This window comes from Podarcis pityusensis, assembly GCF_964106645.2.
Source record: "Podarcis pityusensis genome assembly, chromosome: 3".
NCBI classification, from domain to species: Eukaryota; Metazoa; Chordata; class Lepidosauria; order Squamata; family Lacertidae; genus Podarcis; species Podarcis pityusensis.
Genome location: NC_138026.1, coordinates 77232935 through 77257806, shown reverse-complemented (window position 1 = coordinate 77257806; position 24872 = coordinate 77232935). Strand labels below are relative to the sequence as shown.

General features: G+C 41.5%; 1 protein-coding gene across 1 annotated transcript in view; it reads right to left on the bottom strand.

Annotated features, from left to right (window-relative positions):
* Window positions 1-808: 808 nt before the first annotated feature.
* The window catches only part of GPR137B (G protein-coupled receptor 137B), a 30088-nt gene continuing 6024 nt past the window's right edge, over window positions 809-24872 (bottom strand). Inside the window, exons 2-7 of the mRNA XM_080997783.1 lie at window positions 15969-16018; window positions 10052-10274; window positions 6712-6859; window positions 5350-5474; window positions 3353-3477; window positions 809-2391 (exon numbers count right to left, since the gene is read on the bottom strand). Of these exons, the coding sequence (XP_080853909.1) occupies window positions 2280-2391; window positions 3353-3477; window positions 5350-5474; window positions 6712-6859; window positions 10052-10274; window positions 15969-16018 (783 nt within the window). The 3' untranslated portion in view covers window positions 809-2279. The remainder of the gene's footprint in view (window positions 2392-3352; window positions 3478-5349; window positions 5475-6711; window positions 6860-10051; window positions 10275-15968; window positions 16019-24872) is intronic.

Below are 24872 nucleotides of genomic sequence, written 5' to 3'. Positions count from 1 at the left end.
CAGTGATGGAAATGCACTGGATGCAGTCTCAATGGGAGTGTGTACACAGCCTTCTGTGTGCCCCTGGGACTGCTTTTCTAGGGCCATGGGATTGCAGTCTTAATTTACTGAATGTGAGGGGAAGAAAGGGCTGTTTGTAACAAAAGTTAGTGGTTTTTATTTGTAGGGCAAATGAGAAGTTTATACCAAAATTGTACTGAATAGTATGGCACACTTGATTGATAAATGCAATGAGAGACAGGCTTTTATAGCTTCTAGCCCAGGAAGGCCTCTAAGCTTCCTAGTTTTACTGTCTGCCTTGTAGGCTATCATCGGTGACTTTGGGCACCATGTTTGTTTGCCTGTTGCAAGTCCTGCAGGCATGGTCTAGATGGAGGCGAAGGCGAAGGGAGAGAACAGGCACTTCATGTGACTGTTCTGAGTGGGCTGCAAACATACTGTTCTTTCTTTGCTAATGAATGTCTCAAGTAATTGACTTCAAAAATGAAGTTCCAAATATACGTGGGCAGCAATTCGATGTACACTTAACTGGAAAATAAACTCATTAAATAGTAGCTAGGTTTGGAAACTCAGTAAACACCAGATTCTGCCAGATATATCCCAGTCTACCTGGTTTGGTTCTGGTCCTATTGTGGGGCCCCGTGTGACTGAAATCAGAACCTGAGAATCCTACTGGGCTAAAGCAGGTCTTTCAGTTTGTGGGTATAGTTCCCGACCCTGTGCCTGAAGCAAAATGAATTCTGCAAAAAGCAAATTTGTATAATTTAGATAATAAGAATCATCTTTCCTTGGTGCAGCTTCTTTTGTATGTGAGGATAGGGTGGCTATAACCTTGATATTCTTATTTATAGCTGGGCAAAAGCAGGCTCCTATATTGTACCTATTGAGCTTAGTCAACCAAGCCATTTTTACCCACTCACTTCATTTTTTTCAGTTGCTGTGGTATACAGGCTACCTATTTGGTCTGCATTCTACTCACTAGATCAAATGAGTAATACTTGAAGTAGATATTAATGAAGGAAGTGGTAACATTTTCTTTAAGACTGCATCCTGCTAGGAACAATAATTCCCTTGTTAATACATCTGTTTACTCGTTTACAAAACATTCTCCCAAATGAGGGACAAAGATTACCCCACCCCATTTGCCCTCTCTTCTCAAAAATGGGCCTTGCACTTTTCATATGTTGTCTAAAAGTGTCATTGTACAGATATACAATGTAGTTTGCGCCAATGTACCTGCAACTTTGAACAGAAAATGTAAATGAAGCCTGGATTACCAATAAAAGGCAAAGAACTGAATTTGGCACCTGATCTTTAGATGATCACTTGGTGTTCAGCTGACTCATGAAAAATATTGGCAGAGCCATGGCTAGTAATTAGAAATGACAAACACAAGTAATAATTAATGTTGGACAGATATCTTATACTGGTAAAAAAATGGACTCTGGACTATATACAGTGATAAATACTAATAAAACTTTTGGTTTTCTATTAAGACTTGGACAGTGTTTATTCTTAAGCTTACATACAGATCTGTTGTTTGCTTATATCAAATGATGAACTCCTATCAAATGCTGAGCTCATAGGTATCGTGGAAGCTTTTTATTTTATGTCTATTCTTTCCTCATGGTAGGATCCCAAGAAACTGAATATAAAATTAGCAGTTTCTCATTAATCACAATTGGCAATACTTACATGTCATCCATTCCATACATGCATCAAGTAATATTAGACTTTTTATAATGAACGTTTTGTTGGAACTAGGAGTATTTTTAAAATGTTTTTATATTAACATTGTCAAAATAGTTTGTATGATGGTCACAACTCATCATCATCATCATATCCTACTGAATACATTATAACATGAGACACAAAACTATTTCTGTACATATAAACAGTGACAATATAAGAAAAGGGCTATAAATTTATAGCAGTAGTTTTCCAACATAAAAATAGATAATACAGAATACAAATATTTTCTCTTAGGCTGCAGTCTGTAATAACACCTCTGTATTTTGTCTTCATTATAAAAGGAGACACAGTGACTTCAGTAGGAGTGCTCCTATGTATAATTAAAGTACATGTGCAAATCTTTGCAAGATCACATCCTAAGCAAGGCATATTGGAATGAAAATATAACTATGGTAAACCTGTATGGTTTAACTAAGTAAACCTATAGCTTGTTTTTACTCCTATGTTTTTCCATGGGCCATGCTATGCCCCTGTAACTTGTGCCTTATTACTGATGTTGATTTTTTAAAATCAACATTGGTTTGGTGCTACATAGGGCTTGGTCGTTCTATCACTGTTGTATAATCCTGCTGCAAGGATCCAATGTGAGGTATAAAGCTGTTGGTTTGATGTCCCCAGTCATAGTAATCGGGGGAGAAACTAGAAAACAAAATTAAAGAGAAATTAACTTGGTAAAATATAGGCAATAAACAATACTTCAGGTCATGTGTTCCTGTGAAGTTCTAAGCAGGCACTAGACAGCCTTTGGTTCAAGGAATTGTGCAGACATGTTTGCTGCAATCCTGTGGTTCCTGGAATGAATTCCTGCTGCAGCTAGAAAGGAATTTGCTAGAGGGGCATAGGATCACACAAGAACATAACACTGTGGCTTGGCTTAAATTTTATACTTAGCTGTTAATCCAGGTCATCAAGAGTTCTATGCTGACAATCCCCAATTGTACTGGAAACTAAATCTGAGTACAACTTTCATTTACACGCAACATATTTTGATGAGACACATTAATAAAGATTCCAACAATAACTTCTCTGCATGTTTGTGGCATTTATAACCTGTTTAGCTGGTTGTCTTCCCAGCTTTGTGTAGAATAATGAATTGTAGGAAGTAATTCCTGTTCGTCTGGTGTCTCCCAGTCCTGTACAATTTAATAATGCGGGGCATTGGGGAATGAAACTCAAATTTCCATGGAGTATACAGAAAGAGGTTAGAATCACACGTAAACTTGAGTGATAGAAGCTAGGTGTCACAGAAGCGTGGCAGAATACTATAAAGAAGAAATTGTTGTTGTGGCAGAATACTGGGCATAATACAGCCAAGTAGAACATTTGAAATCAATAGGTCCCCCTTGAAATTAAAGGGTGTTGTACAATTGTGTCCCTCTGCTGACAGAAGGCTCTTTAAAGTAGCCTAGGCTAATTACTCCTTCCCTCTGTAAGCCCTTGTGCCCCTCCACTCTGCTCTAGGAGGACCCTAGGAGGGACTACAGGAGAAAGGGGGAAATTCTGAAAATTACCTCTGCTCAGGTCACAGAAGCTACCAAAGCTAGAATTCTGCCACAACTGGACACAATTCCCTTTGGCTCTGTTCATCAGTTTGCCTCACCTGCCATGTATACTGTGCGGTGATATACTCCATGCCAGATCATCATCACTGTCGTATCTGCGAGGATTGTCAAAGAAATAAGATCTTGGACTGAACGCATGAGTTGGTACTATCCCTGGGTTTGTCTAGGGATGAAAGAGAAGTTATTTTGCATTGCACCAATTTCCCGTTGCCGAGTTTTGTGATTTGGCATCTGTCTTTAAAGAGAAATGCAGAGAATTCTAATCACTTTTCTCCTATCCTGTCTCATGTTTCTGTGCACTCATTTACATGCTGGCCTTCTGGTAAACGTTTCTGAATATAGCCTCTGTTCTTTCTCCTTTTGCTTGGAGGGAAATGATGGGAGTGAACAGGAACAGACAATATAAAGTTAAGTCTTGCAAAGTTTCCAAAGCATAATGAGAGTATCATTAGTAAGCAAATGATCTGGCTTATCTGTTCTAATTTACACTCTGATTTAACAAGCCACCCATTCTCCATTGAGACATACCCAAATTATCTCGTCTTTTGTTATCTGATTTGACATTGAATCTTTGCAATTTCTTTTTGAACTCTAATGTCCCAAACTAAATACAGGGACCCAAATTAATAGAATCAGAGAATTGTAGGGTTGGAAGAGACCACAAGAGTCATCTAGTCCAACCACCTGAAATGCAGGAATTTTTTGCTCAATGTTGCACAATCCCAAGATTAACAGTTGCATGCTCTACCAACTGATCTTTTAGTCAACAGCTATTATTAGGTTGCTCACAATACCAGTATGGTCATTTTTTTTTAAAAAAAAAGCATACTAAAATGGTCATAGAATTATATTTGCTCATTGTTATCATGAAGAAACTGGCTTAGCTTGGCATTATTTTGTCATCTTAGATTTGAGAGGAAACCATTTTTCACCCAGTGTCTCACATTGTGAACCGTATAGTGTCATGAGAAAAAAAATAATTAAATTATGAGGATCTTCTTTAAATAAGATATAAAGTAATACAAACTTAATCAAAGGAGTCTCTATTGCAATTTAAACTGTCATTTAATTCCCTGTTAACAAAGCTCTGCTATGTACTTATATAAACTTCCAGTCACATATATAGTACAGTGTATTACTATTTTTTTTTTGCTATTACTCCCCTCTAGTGGCTAATTTCCAGAATATCCAATTCCAAAATCCATATTTGGGAGATACTGTGGTTGGCCCAAAAAGTATCACAAAACAGTACGCAAGCTTTAGAATTCTCCATAATGCTTCATCAGGCTCAATGATAAACAAAGCAAGGGGTGCATCTTGTAAGAGCCTTAAGGTGGGAGGAGGTAGCTGGCATTCTAATATGGTTATGCAGGCTAATCTTTAGGATTTGAATTGAAGATGAGAAAATGATATTTTTTTTCCAATTTTATCTTAATTTTTAAAGAACCTTTGATTTTAAAAACAAATGTTTTTGTGTATTTCCCTAATTTTCCAGCCTGGGGAAATACCAAAAAAGTAAAAAAGGCTACATCAGTTACATACAAAGATTTTGGAACACAAATATGCAAAACAAGAATCTGGTTTAAATAAAGTGAAGCTCTATACACTGATCTGTCCCCTCTCCTTTGTAACATTTTGCAAACTTCTGCTTTAAATGTAACTTTAAAAAGATGAATTCTTAAATGATTTCATAGTGAGTCACAATAAATTGAGAATAAGGCAAGCAAATCCTTCCTTATCATAAATATTTGCAATCCAGATATTTTGAGCCAACAACCCTGTGCCTCCTTCCCCCAAAGCTGAGAGCCCCTAACATCAGGAAATAATTGCCTTTAATGACTCTAGAGCAGAATGGGCTGAGCGGAAGAATAATTATGCAAAAACAAAGGGTGGTGTCTGTATTGATCAATAAATGTGTGCACTCAGATTTTAGAAGGGACATGTGACATTGCTAGGACAGGAGAGGCATTTCCTTTTAAAAAAACAGAATATCAAGAAGTGGGCATATGTTGAATGCGAGGAAAATATAACTTACTAGGTCTTTTGTAGGGTTTCGGACACGGAAGAAGAACACCACTAAGGATGTGGGCAGAAGTTCCCATACAAACAGGATTACTCCAAATACAACATATCCAGCATCACCCAACTGACATTTCAAATCTGCCTGTTGCAAAATTAAAGTTAAATATGTATTAGATGTACAACTAAATTCAGCATTTGCTAGCAACCCCACAACCTCCATCTATTGCAGAATGCGTAAGGAAAACATTTCTGCATGCTGAAATGCAACTCTTTCACCATTCTCTGTGAAGATCAACTGGATAAAATACATCTCTGGGCATCAGAGATGGCCTAGATGCATCTACAATTTTCTTGGCCCAAATAAACAAAGAACCAGCATCTATGCAGCAGGCAGGTTTCAGAGGGATTTTCTGACCAGCAGATCCCACTAGTCAGGATGCCATGACCAGTGGGCACCTTAAACATGCTGAACTAAGTAGATGGACTCTTCCACAAGCTGTTTTGGGGATGTACTTATAACATGAGAGACACGGTGTGCAATTTTGGCCTAGTTCTTAGTCACGCTGGAAGGGTTATACCCATGAGTCACTCGTGGATAAACTGACCTCTTTGGATTTCTCGGAATGAATCACAATTGGGGCTAAACTACATGTGATACGAAATGTGTCACTTGAAAGCATGCCAGTTGTTTAGTTTTTTTAAAAATGTGCAAGGGGCAGACAAGTGCAGCTCTTCCTTTTCTGCCTATGAGCAAAATGAACCTTGCACCATGCTGCTGCTGCTGCTGCTGCTACTACTTGGTTGGGCATCCTGTGATGATTTAATTACAAGAGTAGCTCCAGTGAAATCTGTAAAATCTAAAGCCCAATTAGACTTAAGACTTGCTGGCAGATAGAGCTTCTTATAGCCTAAAAGGAATGCTTTCTTAAGGCTTTTCCATGGGTTATTTTTTTATGAAGTCATCATACCAAAACCAGGCAGATGCACATGGTAGGTTTCCTCAAGATAATTTCATTATTTTTCTGCAGGACAAAGTGGTTATACTGCCTTACTCTCCTCCTTATATCACATTCCTGGACTACAAAATGCATTTAAATGAGTCCTACATATAAATGGCTCTCCAGCTAAGCTTCTGTAGCCTCTTTTTTTTTAAGGTTACAAAACTTTGATATCTAAAAGCTTACATATAGATCTGCACAAAAATTTCTTACCTTGCAGACCGAGCACAGCCTGACATAAGCAGAACCCTTTGTGGCAAATTATTATTAATTGCAATGCATGTTGGATAAATGGGTGGAGAGGGTCGTTCCTTTTATGCAGTCAAGTATCAGTGCAAGAATGGTTTTAATCTTGATATCACAGGAAAGTACTGTACTTGCCTGATCAGATACATTGTACCAGTCGTAATCAAAAGAATTCTTGTTTTGAGAAAACGATAAAATGAACAGGTTGTAACAGGCTCTTGATGTATAAAGTAGTATAACAATCACTCCTACAGTAGTTAACTGGCATACGGATGAACCCTAAAGGAGAGATTAATACACACATCTTAGTATACTTGAATTTGGGCTTGGAAAGTGAGCACTGAAATGCCATGATTCTAGGAGAATAGCATAGCTGGACATCAAGTTACTTAGGACCATCCCAGATGATGTTTTGTTTAAATCTACAGTTTCTTTTAGTACTGTCAGAGGAATAGTGCTCCTACTTACCCACATTCTACAGCTGAGTTCTCATAATAATTCAGTGCCATACTATGCATTGTTATTAAGTAAGAAGTCCTATCATGTTCAGTGGAATTCAGTCCCAAAAAAGTGTGCACAGGATCACAGCCTCTCTTATAGACCAACTTTTGTTGTTTGTTTATATGTTGGGTTGGATCTAAGATGATACATCTTTCTAGTATTTGAGATTTTATTCCCATCTAGTCTAATTTCCAAGATTTAAGCACATTTAAGCTGTCTGCATGAACCAAGAACATTTAAATAAGCACATGACACTTTGCTGATCCAAGGGCTTGTGGCATTATTAAAGGAACTGAAATCAGGAAAAAGGATCACAAAAGCTGTGGTGGGACAGTTTACACACAGCAGACGACACTTAAAAGAGGAAATCGTTGCTATGTACATATTTGCATTAGAGATAAAACATTGTTGCTATGGTAGTCTGGGAGGAACAAGCTGAAATAAAACTTCCCATCCTATTACAACCAAGTCTAAAAATGGAACTATATAGCTGGCGTTTTCAGTATGGTATTTCCCCAAATTAACCAACTGAGACAGAGCAGTTTTATGTGGCCTTTTACACTGCAGTTTCTCTAACCTAATAAACACCATGCTTCCTAAGATCTTATATAGATTTGGATTTGAGTCCTCGTTCAGCTCATGAAGCTCTCTGGAGAGCCGTGGCCCAGTCATGCACAGCCTTACCTACCTCACTCACAATGTTGTTGGGAAGGGTGTAGCCCTCACCCATGAACCCAGCCCTAAGCCCCATGGAGGAAAGGTGTATGTGTCAGTCCCTGTGCAGCCAGTTCATTGATTTCTGTAGATTTCTGTGTCATGAAAGAAGGAATAAAACCAAACAGAAATCCTGCAAAAAAAGGATCATTGCTCTGTTGTGCTTCTGCTGAAGTAATATCCAAAATATCACTTTCCAAATTGCATGTGTGCAAGAGCGAACACTGTATATTCCAAATATCTGACAGATTTACCACTTGTGGTGTTATGACCCCAAATCCCTGATTTGTTACTTTTTGTGCTGAAATGCATTGATGTGATACCAGGACATTTGAGTATGGTGGTGGATTATTTCAACCAGCTGCAGTGCCACTCTGAATTATTTATACAGGAGTGCTGACACATAATATGTATGCAAAACAGAATCCAATAAAGCAGAGAACCTATTTAAATGTGGCAGTAATTGTTTAAAGAAAAGATATTGTAACATCACTAAACAGGGATTTCTTATCCATAACTACCCAACCATAACTCAGTCAGGCATGAGTAGGCAAACTAAGGCCTGGGGCCCGGATCCGGCCCAATCGCCTTCTAAATCTGGCTTGCGGACGGTCCGAGAATCAGCGTGTTTTTACATGAGTAGAATGTGTCCTTTTATTTAAAATGCATCTCTGGGTTATTTGTGGGGCCTGCCTGGTGTTTTTACATGAGTAGAATGTGTACTTTTATTTAAAATGCATATTTGGGTTATTTGTGGGGCATAGGAATTCATTCATCCCCCCCCCCCCAAATATAGTCCAGCCCCCCACAAGGTCTGAGGGACAGTGGACCAGGCCCCTGCTGAAAAAGTTTGCTGACCCCTGGGCTAAGGTTTTTGGAAGAGGAAATTAACTATGTGTGAATCTGTTTTTCACTTTGATTATTCATAATTTTTTTCTTTTCCAATTATATCCTGCCTTTCTTCCATCATGGAACCCAAGATACTCTCCTGATCAGGCACTTAACATACCCAAACTTGTTTAGCTTCTACAAGGTGCAGGCCTTATGTACCTCAAAACATGTCCTGGGACCGTATTGTTTGTCCTTATAGAAACAGGCACAAGCAATGAGAGGGGGAAATGGAAATGTGCACTGGAAAAGAGTGTGCTGTGCGCAAGTCACCACAGGGTGGTTTCATGAGGTAATTCATTTTCACAGACAAGCCCCACCCTTATTTCCCAGAAGTCACAGCAAAGCAGTAACATCTATGCTGAAGATTTGCAATCCAGTGCACACTTTCCTAGGAAAAAAATCAATAGTACTTATTCCTGATCAAAAATGTATAGGATTGCACAGTAGCAAATAAATCGTAGCAAGCGATGTTTACTTGGAAGGAAGCCCCACTGTGTTCAATTGGGGTTATTAAAGGGAGACTAAGCACATTAAATAATTACATAAAATTCTTTAAAATAACCAAATTACCATAGGAAACTAAATCAGATTGAAGGACTAGCACCAACATAGAACAAGAAGTCAGCCTGTGGCATTTGTCTGACAGAACAAGAGTCTTTTTTCTAAAAGTTCCCAAATATGAGTCTTGGTGGGTCTTGATCAGGAAGGAAAGCAGGTATGCTCATCAGACTATTAAATACCCATAGGATGGAATGCCGACATCTGAATAAAAAGAGACAAGTGGGAACACTGAAAGAAGAGAGGGGAAATGAAGAGAAGGGAGACAGCCGCCCATAACCTTTGCTACGGAAATGAACTGAGAAGAATTATATTATGAATTTTGTTTTTCTGAATCCCTATCACTTTCCCCAACTAATGGGGGAAAGGGCAAGAATTAAGGTAAAAACATAAGCACTTAAGGACAATGTCGTTTCTGAGCCTAATTCCGCTGTCGCAAAAGGGAAAGCAAGTAGCCTTCTTCTACCATTAGGCAATGAGGGGAGTGGCATCAGAAAGAAGTAAGGCCCCCTGCATTCAATGGCACTTACTCCCTGGTATGTGTGCAAAGGACTGCAGCCTAAAGCTAATAAAATGAACATAAATTCATATTGACTTAATAGATAAAAACAGTGGGTTTTTCTCTCATGAGTCACATACTGTGGGGACAGAACTAGAGATACTTCCTTGGGGAAAACCATGTCTGTTTGAAGTGATATGATACTGCTTTAAATGTATGGGGCCTTGTTCTTCAACGTATACCTCACTTTTCCTTACAAAGATACAATTCCCCCAGAAGTTGTACAAATGTCTGAAGTTGTACTTTACCTTGGATTCCAAGTAAATATTTGCTAAGGACATCTTGGAAATCTTGTAGAGACAAACGGAGAGCGAGATGGCACATAGCACAAACAATGAGTCGTTTATAGCAACCCGGATCAATACAATGATCTTCCTTTCTGAATTCTCTATTCTCACAAGTATGGCACACGTTAGATTCACCAGGAGGAAAAGTAGACTGACAACAAATGACACGAGATAAAGAGGCAACCTAAATGGGGAGAAGGAAAACATTGCTTTTTAAATGATTACCTTTTTAGAAAGTGTTAATAAAATGCACAGGGTTATCCAAGAATATATACCCTCCACTACAATTTCTAGAGGAGTAGCCGTGTTAGTCTGTCACACATAACCAATGAAGAGTTTTATGGCACCTAACAAATGTCCTTTTATAGGATTGGGGTGGTGGTGGTGGTATAGATGGCATCTGGGACAGGGTCTCCTCAGTGGTGGTTCCTCATTTATACAATGCTGTCCCTCATAAGGTGAGAAAGGTGCATCTCTCTCATTGACTTTCAGAGGTTATTTGTTTGTTTGTTTGTTTGTTTAGTATACCACCCTATACTGAATGTATACTTAAATACATTCCTGTTTACCCAGGCATTTGATAGCTGAGTAAAACTGGCCATAGCAAGCTTGAAATTAGTAACTGGGAGGTATGTTCTAAATGATTTTACATGTTTTTAGATGGTTTTTCATTTTTAAAAAAATTAATTGTATTTTTGTTTAAATTGCATAGTTTTAACTTTTTGATGTTTGCTGCCCCGGGTTTTTTGAGAGGGGCAGGACAGACATAATAATAAATAATATTTGGGTCCTCACCAAGCCTGTGGTTCTGTATCTGTATCTGTAAGATGGGATTCTGTAGAAGTGGTCAAACCAGTTTCTTTGTTAATGGCCACAGGCAAGTCTGTTAAGCATCTTTTTGCTCGACTAAAAAGAGTTGGCCAAATACAGGTGTGCTGCCATAGAAATGACTAGGTAATGATGTTTCCAAAAGTAGGGAACAGGCCTCCCACCCTCACTTGGCAGGTGGCGATATCATCCTGGGTGTAGTCGAAGGGTAGGCCAGGAGCCAGTCTGTTCTAGTCACCTTTGGAGCTGGAAACACACAGAGACTTCACTGTTTGAAGATCTGTTGGAGAGTTAAGGCTGTGAGCTCTCCCATCTTATGCTCAGGGTAAATAAAAGACATGATAGTCTCCAATGATCTTCGTTCCAAGGAAACCCAACTCAAAGGATGATCTGCACCCTTGAAATCTCTCTCCGCTCAGAGATTGGGCTGTACATAACAGTGTAAATGGCCAGCTTTTGTGGACTACAGTCTACTTCATCAGATGCATGAAATTTTATCCCGAGTTATAGGAATACTGTATAGGCACATAGCTTCGTGGGATGGAGATCATTGAGGTCAGAAGGAAATTAAATGCAGAAAGTACAGGTGGTGATAGTTATGTTATTAACAGCTACCAGTGACAAAGCAATTGTTTAAAACACAGACATCCTGGCATTGGTAAACTAATTAATTCATGCTGTGTGATTTTCTTTTTTAAAATTCAAGTGATAGCAATGAATCTTTTGGTAGATTCATTGTAATTCAATGGTTTCATGATGTAATCTTCCTTTGAAGCTCCTTTTTTCAACAATTAATTTCCTTCTGATCTTACAATCTGTAACTCTCCTCTTCTCCACCCCCACCCCCCATGTTCACCCCTGTAACTCAAGATAAAACTTGTCATGTCTGATGAAGGGAACTGGAGACCTGAAAGCTATGCCATAAATAAATTTGCTAGTCTTTAAGGTGCTATGAAACTCTTCATTGTTTCTCCATGACAAAATAGTTCCTTAGCTTAAGGCACACACCATACCTTTGAAGCACACTCTTTCTCACAAATAATTCTGGACACTGTAGCTTACACCTCACAGTTACAATTCTCAGACAACTCTTAACAAGCTACAATACTCAGAATTATTTGAGGAGGCAAATGTGCTTTAAAGGTGTGTATACAAGTTGGTTTAATACATTTTGCTGCCTGAGGCAAAGGAGAAGATTGCCCACCACCCACCAAAACACACAATTCCATGTACAGAAGTCAACCAAAGTGGCAGTGGAATCCCACTGCAACACTGGTGATGGGACCAAGTTCTCTATTTCACTTGAGGACAGCAGTCTAGCAGTACAGGCCATGCAGCACACAGGACTCTTGTGTTCAACATCTCACTGTCATTCGCCCACCAGGTGCCTGCTCACTCCCCACTGCAAATGCTGCCATGTGTGCAGTACATGATAAGCCATTATTAAAGTTTCTGCACGACAACGTTTGGTAAAGTAGTAGTATTTAGCAACTGGCATTATTGCCATTTATAAACGTCACTTGATCACCATAGATTCAAATTACCCACAGAGAACCAAAGGTTGTTGGAGTGGAAAGTTACCTTGAAAGCAATCCAGTCCAACACCCTACAGAACCAGTGTGGTGTAGTGGTTATAGCCGTGCCAAATTTAGGGTGTTGCAGGAGGTTTCCCTGCACAGGGTGCTGAGCCAAGGGGGCACATAGTAGTAGTAGTAGTAGTAGTAGTAGTAGTAGTAGTAATTTATTATAATAATAATAAATTTTATTTATATCCCGCCCTCCCCAGCCAAAGCCGGGCTCAGGGCGGCTAACAACAAACAAATAATCAAACAATCAAATAATCCAACATTCTGAAACATTTCATTATAAAAGTTAATTAAAATCAAATTAATGGCAACCGTTAAGCAAAGTTCTGTGCAGGTTGCCAGAGGAGGGAGTCAGGCTGGGCCCTGACCAAAGGCCTGGTGGAACAACTCTGTCTTGCGGGCCTTGCGGAAAGATGTCAGGTCCCGCAGGGCCCTAGTCTCTTGTGACAGAACGTTCCACCAGATTGGAGCCGCAGCCGAGAAAGCCCTGGCTCTAGTTGAGGCCAGCCTAACCTCTCTGTGGCCTGGGACCTTCAGGATGTTTTTATTTGAAGACCGTAAGTTTCTCTGTGGGGCATACCAGGAGAGGCAGTCCCGTAGGTACGAGGGTCCTAGGCCGTATAGGGCTTTAAAGGTTAAAACCAGCACCTTAAACCTGATCCTGTACTCCACCGGGAGCCAGTGCAGCTGGTATAGTACCGGATGAATGTGATCTCGCAGCGAAGACCCCATAAGGAGTCTCGCCGCGGCATTCTGCACCCGCTGGAGTTTCTGGGTCAGTCTCAAGGGCAGCCCCACGTAGAGCGAGTTACAATAGTCCAGTCTGGAGGTGACCGTCGCGTGGATCACAGTGGCTAGGTCAGGGCGAGAGAGATAAGGGACCAACTGCTTAGCTTGGCGGAGATGAAAAAATGCCGCCTTTGTTATAGCTGTAATCTGCGCCTCCATAGAGAGGGAGGTATCGAAGATTACACCCAAACTCTTAACGGACGGTGCTGGCACTAACTGCACCCCCGCAAGAGATGGGAGTTGCCCCCCCAATCCCATATCGTCCCGTCCCAACCAGAGGACCTCTGTCTTCGAAGGATTTAACTTCAACCGGCTTCCACGTAACCATCCAGCCACAGCTTCCAAACATCTGGTCAGTGTGTCTGGGGCCGAGTCAGGATGGCCATCCATCAACAGATAGAGTTGGGTGTCATCGGCATACTGATGGCAACCCAGCCCAAAACTACGGACAAGCTGGGCGAGGGGGCGCATAAAGATGTTAAAAAGCATCGGGGAGAGTATCGCACCCTGAGGCACTCCACACACCAAGGAGTGGCGCGATGACAATTCCCCCCCAAGCGCCACCCTCTGTCCCCGACCAGAGAGAAACGAGCGCAGCCATTGAAGGACTGTGCCCTGGATCCCCATGTCGGCAAGGCGGTGGTCCAGGAGTTCGTGATCGACCATGTTGAAGGCTGCTGACAGGTATAGAAGAATCAGCAGCCCCGACCCGCCTCGATCCAGCTGCCTACGGAGATCATCTGTTAGGGCGACCAGAGCCGTCTCGGTCCCATGACCAGTGCGCAAGCCGGACTGGAATGGATCCAGAGCCGATGTTTCATCCAGAAACCTACCAAGCTGTTCAGCAACCGCTGAATATTATTATTATTGTTTATTATTATTATTATGGTAGCTAATCAAAGTACTCAAAGTAATTATTGTGAAAATAATAAATATTTGGAGCGGGGCGCACCAAATTTTGACCTCACTCAGGGTGCCATATTACCAAAGTCTACCCCTGGTTAGTGTGTTGGACTGGGACCCAGGAGACCAGGGTTCAAAGCTCCACTCAGCCATGAAGCTCATGAATCGCAAGCCTATCACTTACTCTCAGCCTTACCTACCTCACAGCGTTGCTGTGAAGATAAATTTGGTGGTGGGGAGACCTACCTATGCCACCTTGCACTCATCAGAAGGTGAGATATAGAAATAAAAACAGCAATCTGTTTTAAATGTACTAAAAAAGTGGCATTCTTTGCTGAAACTGATCCTGAACAGACTGCAGCATTTGTACTTCGGAAAGTAAGTAGTTAAATGGTTGCACAGTAACCACAGCCTGTGAACTTGTTCCATGGAAATCTGATTAAGCATCGCACACTTTCAAAACTCTTGTAGGGAGAGGCAGAGTACAACATGTGTTTGTGAACACATCCAAACAATATGCTTAAGCCATGAATTAAAAACACTCCTGTCAAATACAGAAACGGAAGGTTTTCTTACTTTACCATGTTTGCTCAGAGAAACAGAACCACAGTTGCCTCTCATGAAGGAAAGTTAAGGCAACCTCTACTGTTGGATATTTTCAAGTTGGAAAACACTTTACACTTTTCATGTTTCATACCTATGTTTAACAAATGGTGATCAATGCACACATATCTATTTTGCTACATGCATGCACTGTAGTCCAACAACAAATGAAGGGCTACAAATACCCTACCCCACTTCCAAGGGGGTTGTGCACTTGGAGAGGTAAACTTGGAGGACATTAACTGCAGCTTCAATGCAAGCAACTTCTTGGTTCCCTCCTGTCTTTCCTGAGTCTTAATAACTGCATATGACCAGGTGTTATGTGTAAAAGCTCTCCCCAGGCTCTCAGCTTCTACTAGGATCCTCCCTAATGAATCCTGGCACAGGGTCAGAAAACTGGCATGACATGGAAAAGCAAGGCATCCTGATTCTGAGGCAAGGCTCGTGGTAGCCTAAAAAATCCTTATGTGGGCATTTCAGGGCCTTCAAGATTTAACTCCAGTCCTCTCATGTTCATTGCTGTTGCTTGCACATACTATGCATAAAGAAAAGCCCAACACTTATTTCAAAGCATGGTAGGCTAAAGTGTTACCTGCTACGTTGCAGGATCCCTTCGGGAGAAGAGAAGGCTAAGAAACAAACCCTACACAATTCAGGAGTGGAGTCCCTAAGATGGTGGGATGGTGTCTTGCACACCTTCTTCCAGCAACTCCTGCATTTAAGCTGGTGCCAAACGTATTGCTCTGCTTTCCTTTGGACCACATCAGCAAGGCTGGGAGGGGGCACTTGTCATCTGGGCAGCCCAGGACCTCCATACACACAGCCCAGGCTTGTGCTACTTTGGTGCTGCTAACACAGCAAAAACAGTGCAGGAGGTAGCAGTTACAAGCTACCATTCTCTGGAGCCACAACAGGCACTGTGATTCTCTAGTGGTTTAACTTCATTCCCAGAGGTGCACTCCATGGTCTCTCGAGACAGATGAATGCCAACAATAAACAGACTAAAGTGTGCCTCAGAATCATTAAAACTCTCAAGAAAATGTTGCAATGTAATTATTACTTCTTTCAGTAGGTGAATACAGTTCCTATGGAGATGTATTACAATATGGCCCAGCCAGCAATGAACGGTTGTTTTTCCTTTTATTCATTACAGGAAAGGTGTTTCTTACCTGTATTTAAGTAGTTCTGGTGAGTATTTTGATTTAGCTTTGAAAATCACCTGTAATAAAAATGAAAGTGCATATTATACTTACACAATTGAAGCTTCAAATATTGTTAACACTCTCTTGTCCCTTTAATAGAGATGGGCCTTTGCTGAGCAGGCTTGGCTTATTCATTGAAGTTTGCTGGGCTGTGGGACTGAGAACACTGTTGTTTAATGTGGATACTAAGCTTCCTGTATCTCCATTGTCTATATCATGTTCTCCAAATCACTGCTTTCCCACACTTTCCAGTCCCTTTGTCTGGATTTTCCAATACCTGAGATCCTCCAAAAAGGAGAACAAAGAGCAGAATGTCATATGGAAGCACATGAAGCTCACTTGACACATTAAATGATGGTATGGATGAGCCCTCTATCACATCCCAAGTAAGTTGATTTCCCATTGCTCAGCTGCTTTTACAGAACATAGGTATTTCCTGATGACCAATTTCAGCCTGCTTGGCTGAAACCCAGTTGCTTATTGTCCTTTTTCTAGGCTGTTTTACACATAAAAGTAGAAAAAGCAAGTGCCTGATATATATTTAGCATGTGCCCACTTTCAAACTGTAACAGGTGAAATGATTAAACATCCTTCTTGTTAACTTTGTGTAAACTGCAGCTATGAAGAAGCAGCTGAGATCACTGTGGTTCCCCTCAGTCTGTGTCTCCACACCAGGTGGACATATGGTAGAAAATAGTGGAGTCAGGGTTAAAGTAGGTACCTACTAAATACTTAACAGCAGGAGTAGCCAATGTGGTATCCATCAGGCAATGGTTAGGAGTGATGGGGACAGGAGTCAAACAACTGTATTGGAATTACCATATATAGTACATATCTATCCTCTTCTATTGTAATGTGTGAACATCCCTAAGGAGCCCTAGTAGAAAAACACTTAATATAAACCAGGGGTGGGGAACCTCCAGATGTTGTTGGATCCCATCTCCCATCAGTCTACCATAGTCCAATGATCAGAGATTATGGGAGCTGCAGTCCAGCAGACGGGTTCCCTTCCGCTGTTCGAAATAGAAACCTTTAACAATGCAGTTCTATGCAAGTCAGAAGCAAGTCCCAGCTTATTCACTAGGGCTTACTCCCTAGAAAGTGTGTTTAAAGACCTGGATGCATAAAGACCTGAGAACTGGCACATTCCCCATTTTTTTCTGATCTAAATATATTCTGTGCCACTTCCTCTTAACCTTTTCCACATGCTACAAACTTGCTAATATGTTCCAAACTTGTTACTCATATTCATCACTATCCTCTAACTAATTCATCTCCATTTTGTTTTCATCCTTGTAAAAATGTGGTGCTCACAGCTAATCTCAATAGTCCAAGCCTAAGCACACCTGTAAAAAGAGCGTGGCTCTCCAATGTTAAACCGGGAGGCAGGAAGTAGAATAAGCAAACACTTGGAAAAAGTATGCATGTCTTCTCTTGCACTCATATGGTGATGTAAACACCAAACAATGGCCATTGATACTTATAATTGCCCCATCTTGTGTAGATACACAATATGCTATTTGCTTAGGCTCCAAAACATAAAGGGTGTCTTTCCCCTATTTTATCCCTGTGAGGCAGGCTAGGCTAAGAAATAGTGGGTGGCAGGATGGCGCAAGCCTGATGTGAAAGACAAGATGGTGGTTCCTCTAGTCCACATATAAAAGCTGACCAGACTGACAGCTGAATCTGATTTTAAAACACTGGTGACAGGATAGCACCCTCCACCATATCCTAGGGCAGCAAACTAGCCTTCAGTTTCTTCGTACCAAAATGAAAAGCAGGGTTTGCAGTCCCATAAAGTAAGCTTAAATATGGCTGGCACAAACAATCAAATTGCTTAAAGTTGTAAAGATTTTCAGCTCCATCTGGTAGATTACATCTTAACAATGAGTCTTTTCAGCATCAAATACCAGTATGTGTTGGCCATGGTATAAACATGTGTTAGGAATACTTACAGAAAGAATTTTCCTGAACCGATTTGCATTCTTATTTCTTGTTTCTAGGCATGTTTTTGAAATACCTTTGCTAACTTCTCTTTGAGGATAAGCACTGAAAAGTCAAAGATGTGATTACCCTGATGGAATCATCATAATTCCAAGTGTTGCAAACACAACTGATAAGAATACACAGATGGCTTGTTTACTCTATTCAACGTTTTTTTCTTTTCCCCTGTGAAGATCACTGAACTAATCAGGATGTGGAAACAACACTTCACATACCTATGTCACAAGAACACAACTGACAATAAAATGAAAGTGATCAGTGAATGTAAACCTGTGCAAGGAAAGGTGCATACAATACAGAATTACAAAACACAAGTTAAACAAACTGTGGCCACTGTATATACAAATAATACAGATAGTAATTGACAAGATATCCAGGATTGTATCTTGTTTCATATTCCTTCTGAAATGAATTGGAGAATTATTCATGGGTGGGAATCATTAATCCCCTCATAGCTTCAAACTTTTCTCTCAAAAGGGTGTTTTGATACACAAGACTTAACATAAATGATATATAATCCGAATGTAAAAACTACATAGACCAGAAAGTTCATTTACATTACAAATGTCTCTCTTTCACTCTTGCTTCTGCATCGACTTTCCAATGGCATTTGCATGTGAGGGAGCTACAGAGGCCATTCATACTTCATATATGAAAGCACCCTTTGTGCTGAGTATCGGCCACATTCCGTATTAACTACGTGTAAAACACAGCCTGAAAGCAGATACATTTTGAGAGCCAAGAGGAAAAGCTACACATGCCAAGAGAAGACAGAGAAATCTCAGGATCACTAAAGGTAAAGGGACCCCTGACCGTTAGGTCCAGTCGTGGACAACTCTGGGGTTGCGGCGCCCATCTCGCTTTATTGGCCTAGGGAGCCGGCGTACAGCTTCCGGGTCATGTGGCCAGCATGACTAAGCAACTGCTTCTGGCGAACCAGAGCAGCGCACGGAAACACCATTTACCTTCCCACCGGAGCGGTACCTATTTATCTACTTGCACTTGACGTGCTTTTGAACTGCTAGGTGGGCAGGAGCTGGGACTGAACAACGGGAGCTCATCCCGTCGTGGGGATTCGAACCGCTGACCTTCTAATCACGTCCCTGGCCTCACGATCACTAGCCAAGCTGAAAGAGACTAAACGCTGAGCAGGAAACAAAAACCATTCACTTCGAAATCAGCAGCCTTTAGGACACTGCTCCAGTTAGGGTACCCTTTATTGCATATCTAAGACCCAATAAAATGTACACTGGGTGAACAGGAAGAATGTAACTCAAGCATTATTGCATACACCCGGTGTTGCATTTAAACTGGGCTCTGACCCATTAGCATGGCAACATAGGACCTGCCTACACTACAGAGCCCTCTGTTGCATGTGTAGTGGGTGAGGAGGATCAGATTAAAAGGAATTGCCTGGCATGTGCTGCACCACGTGGGCAAGTTCCTCCTCTCCAGGTTTATAATATTTAAATCAGGCCTAGTTGTGGCAATTCTGGATATCACAAAGATAGGTTAACATACACACACACACACACACACACACCTCTCTCTCTCTCTCCCTCTCTCTCTCTCTCTCTCTCTCTCTCTCTCCCCATGTGTGAGACAGACAGACAGACAATTTCCTTAGGCTAGTAGACCAAAACAAAGCCATGGGGGGATGAATCAAAAGGCCTCCCTATGCCCCATACTTTGCTCCTTCATCTTAGACTATTTAAGGATAAAATCCTTAGACGGGTTATGCAATTTTGTTCTTAATTAGAAAGATGTATTATGCAGTGAATCTCACCCAATGGATCAAGATAACTGTTCCTTTGAGAATAAATCCAGTGTTTTGTATGGGAGTGACTTGTTGAAGCACTATGACTCAGAGTGGAAAGGCATATTACGCAGCAAAAATGGAGTTCCATTCCATTTGTAAACCTAATATGGGGGTGAAACAGGGAATTTACAGGAGAGAAGTGGCAGGCAGGAGTGAGTTTTCATCTCTTCCAGCTTTTCTCTCTCACCCCCCCCCCAGCACCCCCCAAGCTCTTAACCCAGCCCAATGGCTCCAAAACTATAAATATAATTATTTGGGGAGGGGGAGTCATGGAGGCTGGGGTTGCAAGGAAAAATGAGAAGGACAGAAAGTTCCAAAGCCTCCCTACCAACAAAGACACATATTTGGAAAACATCTGGTTCCATCCTGAAAAGTTTGCAAGAGGAGACTCTGAAGGATTTGCACTAGAGCTGTGTTTCCCAGCTTGTGGACCCACAAGTAAAGTAAAACCAAAATAATTATTACTTTAATCCTTAACTGGTATGATGAATTCCTCTTACAACTTTTTGTTTTGTTGGCATACTACTGTTGCATGCCACCCTGATCTCTGAGCAGTGCAAGATTCCAGCGGTTCGAGGCGCTTAAGCAGGGTCTGTGTTTCCTTTTGGAAATGAGGCACAGTGGAGACTGTGGTGTCTTTATAGAATCATAGAGTTGGAAGGGACCAGGAGGGTCATCTAGTCTAACCCCCTGCAATGATGGAATGTTAGCTAGATCATACATAACAGGTGTACATTCCACCTCTGCTTTAAAACCTCCAGGGAAGGAGAGCCTACCACCTCTCATGGGAGCACATCCAATTCCTCCTGCTGCACCCCTTCTTCCCCCTTGCCTTCAGCTATTGACTGCTTGCAGTCCTGCCCATCCACACTCTGGATCTCTTTGGCCACCCCTTCCACCTGTGTGCTCCTGGGTCACTTTCAACCCCATGTAGAGTCTCATCTGGCAGGGCCTTCACCTCGCATGGAGTCACACTTTCCTTTCCACAGAGCCTTCTCACCCACTCTGCTTGCCGCTGCCCCATCCTGGTCTCGCTGCTGGATAATTTGCTCAAGCTGCTGGCTCTGCTGCTCCACCTGTTGCTAGATTTGCTGCCAGAGCATCAACCTGAACAGCTCTAGGAATGCTGCTGTTACTCCATCCATCTTGACTCAAGACACACCTCGCTCATTGGCCCTCTTCCAGAAAACACGTATCCAGACTTTTGACACCAATGTTGCACGCCACCCCAACCTCTGAATGTTGCGAGATTCCAGGGGGTCCAAGCACTTACCCAGGGTTCATGTTTCTTTTTGGAAATGAAGTGCAGTAGATACTTTGTGATATATGGTTCATTTACACATATACACAACCTGAGCCTATGATGGAGGGGTCCACAGCATCAACACCCAAAAAGGCTATTATTTCTCCCATAGCTGCAGCCTTGGATTGCAGCAGAAATCAGGCATGGCTCTCTTTCTCTGCTTGCTTCTGGTCCACATCACTGCTAACTCTCAACTCTGGCTTTTGTCCTTCCCACTATCTGTGATTGTTAGGAGAGCCTTAGTCCTCTCACAGGGTTTCCTGTTAAACCACTCTGGGAACTGTTGCTCTGCAAGGGACACAGGGGTCTCGTAATAACTCTCAATGCCCTTAACAAATGGCACACTTACGTAATCATATGTGTTCAGAATGATTTTTTTATAGCTTGTGAAGCAATATCCTTTAATCAGATGGTTGTTATTCTTACATTCCCATAAGCACAACAGTGAATAACTATGTAAGCACTATAAACATTCTAACAAATTCCACATTAATAGGGATTTATGGTAAAATTCTTCTTGGATGACTTAAGTAATGGTTATGAAATCGGCAAACTTTAAAATGCACAAAACGAATGGCTGCCAAAAACCTACGGTCCAAAATTCATGTGATAATAAATCTATGGCTAATCATACCAAGTAAATTTGGACTAGTGGGCTGCTGTACCAAAAAGGTAAAGGTAAAGGACTTCTGACAGTTAAGTCCAGTCGCAGACGACTCTGGGGTTGCGGCGCTCATCTCGATTTACAGGCCGAGGGCGCTGACGTTTGACTGCTCCGCAGACAGTTTTTCTGGGTCAAGTGGCCAGCATGACTAAGCTGCTTCTGGCACAAAGGAACACCGAAACCAGAGCAGCACACGGAAACACCGTTTATCTTCCCACAGGAGTGGTACCTATTAATCTACTTGCACTTTTGGGTGTGCTTTCGAACTGCTAGGTTGGCAGGAGCTGGGACCGAGCAACGGGAGCTCACCCCGTTGTGGGGATTTGAACAGCCGACCTTCTGATTGGCAAGCCCAAGAGGCTGAGTGATTTAGACCACAGCACTACCCGCATACTAAAGGAGCTCATAATTACAACCCCCATAACAGAGTCACACCCACAAGAGAGCCCCAAAATGCAGGCAAGTATGCCAATCCATTTTTTTTATTGCAATGTCTCAGAGAGCAGATGGGTAGCCGTGTTGGTCTGCCATAGTCGAAGTAAAAAATTCTTTCCTGTAGCACCTTAAAGACCACTCATCTGAAGAAGTGTGCATGCACACGAAAGCTTATACCAAGAACTAACTTAGTTGGTCTTTAAGGTGCTACAGGAAAGAATTTTTTACTCAGAGAGCAGAAATACCCATTGGATTAGAATCCTATGAACATGAAAAGCCCTGTTGGATCACACCAAAGATGTAATTTGTCCAGCATCCTTTTTTCACAGTGGCCAAAAAGATGCCTCTGGAAGCCTTGAGCACAACAATACTAGCCCCACCTATGATTTCCCAGCGCCTGATATTAGGAGGCATACTACTCCAACATACCGTAGAAGATAGTATGTAACTTTTCTGGCTAGTAGCTGCTGACAGCCTTAACCCTCCATGAAATCGTCCAAACACTTGAAAAAATCATCCTAGATGGTGCCCACTATTACGTCTTGTGGCATCAAATTCCATAGTTGGACTTTGGCTGGAGAGACCTTGGTTCAAGTCCATAAAGTTAACCAGGTAACCTTGGGCCAGTCACTGTTTGAACCCAGCCCAGCTATCCAAGCAATTATGTGACAGACCAGACCTGTCCTCCATTTCCCCAAGTTTACAATGCTGGCAAATACTGATAAAACAGATGGCACCATCTCTCCTACTTTGAAAAAAGCACCAAAAAGTGGAGGAGGTTTCAGCTCCTCTGCTTGCGGTTGCTGTTAACATGCTACTAACATGCCAACCTGCTGCCCTCCACCTGTTTTGGACATTGGCATCAACCCCAGCCAGCCTTGATGGGAGTTGTAGCCCAAAACAACTGGCGGGCTGGCAAAAGCTGTACTATGAGGTCCAAGATAGCCTCTTGCTTTGCCAGTGCTTTGTACATGTTAGTTTACTGGCATAATTTCAACCGATTACCTAATGTATTTCTCCTGCTCAGCTATCCTAATTAATATTATGGGCTTTCTCTTTACAACATGTTCAGCTACAAACTTATATTTTTTTGCTAGTATTCAGTAACTTTCCTTCACACCCAAGAGGCTGGGTGTTATGCATGGTGAGGCATAACCAATCTGAAGCCTTTCTTATTTTTATTTGGGTGAAAGTTGCCTCTGGACAGAGTGATCTCTTCTCCTCCCTTTCCACACTTGCCCTTGCTTGTCTTCTGTGACAACGTAGATGTGATTTTAACAGGGCACCCTTTGACAACATGCTGAATTACAAGCCAAACTTGCCACCTCCTGTATAGAATCTGAAGCATCCACTCAAATAGGGTATTGTTTCCTCAGAATCAACCCCTATTGTATTTAGTGGAGATTACTTTCAGCTAAGTGTGTGCACAGGATTGCAGCCTGTGTGTGATTTATTAGCATGGATCTTGCAATTCTTTTATGTAGTTCTCCTTCAAAGGTTGACCTATTTTCTCAACTCTTCTTTTATTAGTATTATTGGGGGCTTTTCTGTACAAGCAAAATCTGCCACAAATTTATTGTTATGATATTGGGGTGCTAAGCTGTAGGCCAGACTCCTCAGATTCGTGCATCTAGCAAGTGTTAAAAGCTAATCAAACGGTCTAAATTCTGGAGATAGCAAAGCTAGCTTCCTGGTGAGCTGATGGGAGATTAAAGGGTTCAGACTACAAATGGGTGGGGGCCCCTCCCTCAACAGGCAAAGGCAGAGTTATGGTAGAGTGTTGCAGAAGAAAAGCAACAAGCTGGAGAAAGAGCCATGCCTGATTTCTGCTGGAATCCAAGCAGAAACAAACAGAACAGAAACTGCTCAGAGATTGGGGTGGTGTGCAACAGTGTTTTAGCTTTTGTGTGCTACTTCTTTTAAGTTCATCAGTATAATATCTCATCTGCATTTAACAAAAGACTTGCAGGCTTTTTCTGTTTTTCAAAGTGTAATTTTATGTTACTTATAATCTGCTTTGGAAGGATTTGCATCCTGGAAGGAGGTATTTAAATAACTGCAATTAAAAAATAAATAATGTTACATTATATTATACATAACATATAATATAAAGTTTTGATCCTATGCACATATGTTGGAAATAAGCTCCACTGAAGTCAGTGGGGTTTTGTTCCAAGTGAGCATGTAAAGGAACACTGCACAAGCCATTCAGTGAGTTCCTCGGTTCTGTATACCTGAAGGAGCGTCTCCACCCCCTTCATTCAGCCCAGACACTGAGATCCAGTACCGAGGGCCTTCTGGCGGTTCCACCTTTGCAAGAATGAGGTTACAGGGAACCAGGCAGAGGGCCTTCTCGGTAGTGGCGCCCGCCCTGTGGAATGCCCTCCCATCAGATGTCAAGGAAATAAGCAGCTATCCTATTTTTAAAAGACATTTGAAGGCAGCCCTGTTTAGGGAAGTTTTTAATATTTAATGCTGTATTGTTTTTAAGACTTGATTGGGAGTCGCCCAGAGTGGCTGGGGAAACTCAGCCAGATGGGCGGGGTATAAATAATAAATTAATAATAATAATATCCCAAATGTGTTGAGATTTCAAAGCCTGTAGAAACTTTGCATTGTATGGCATTTTTAATAAACTATTGCAGC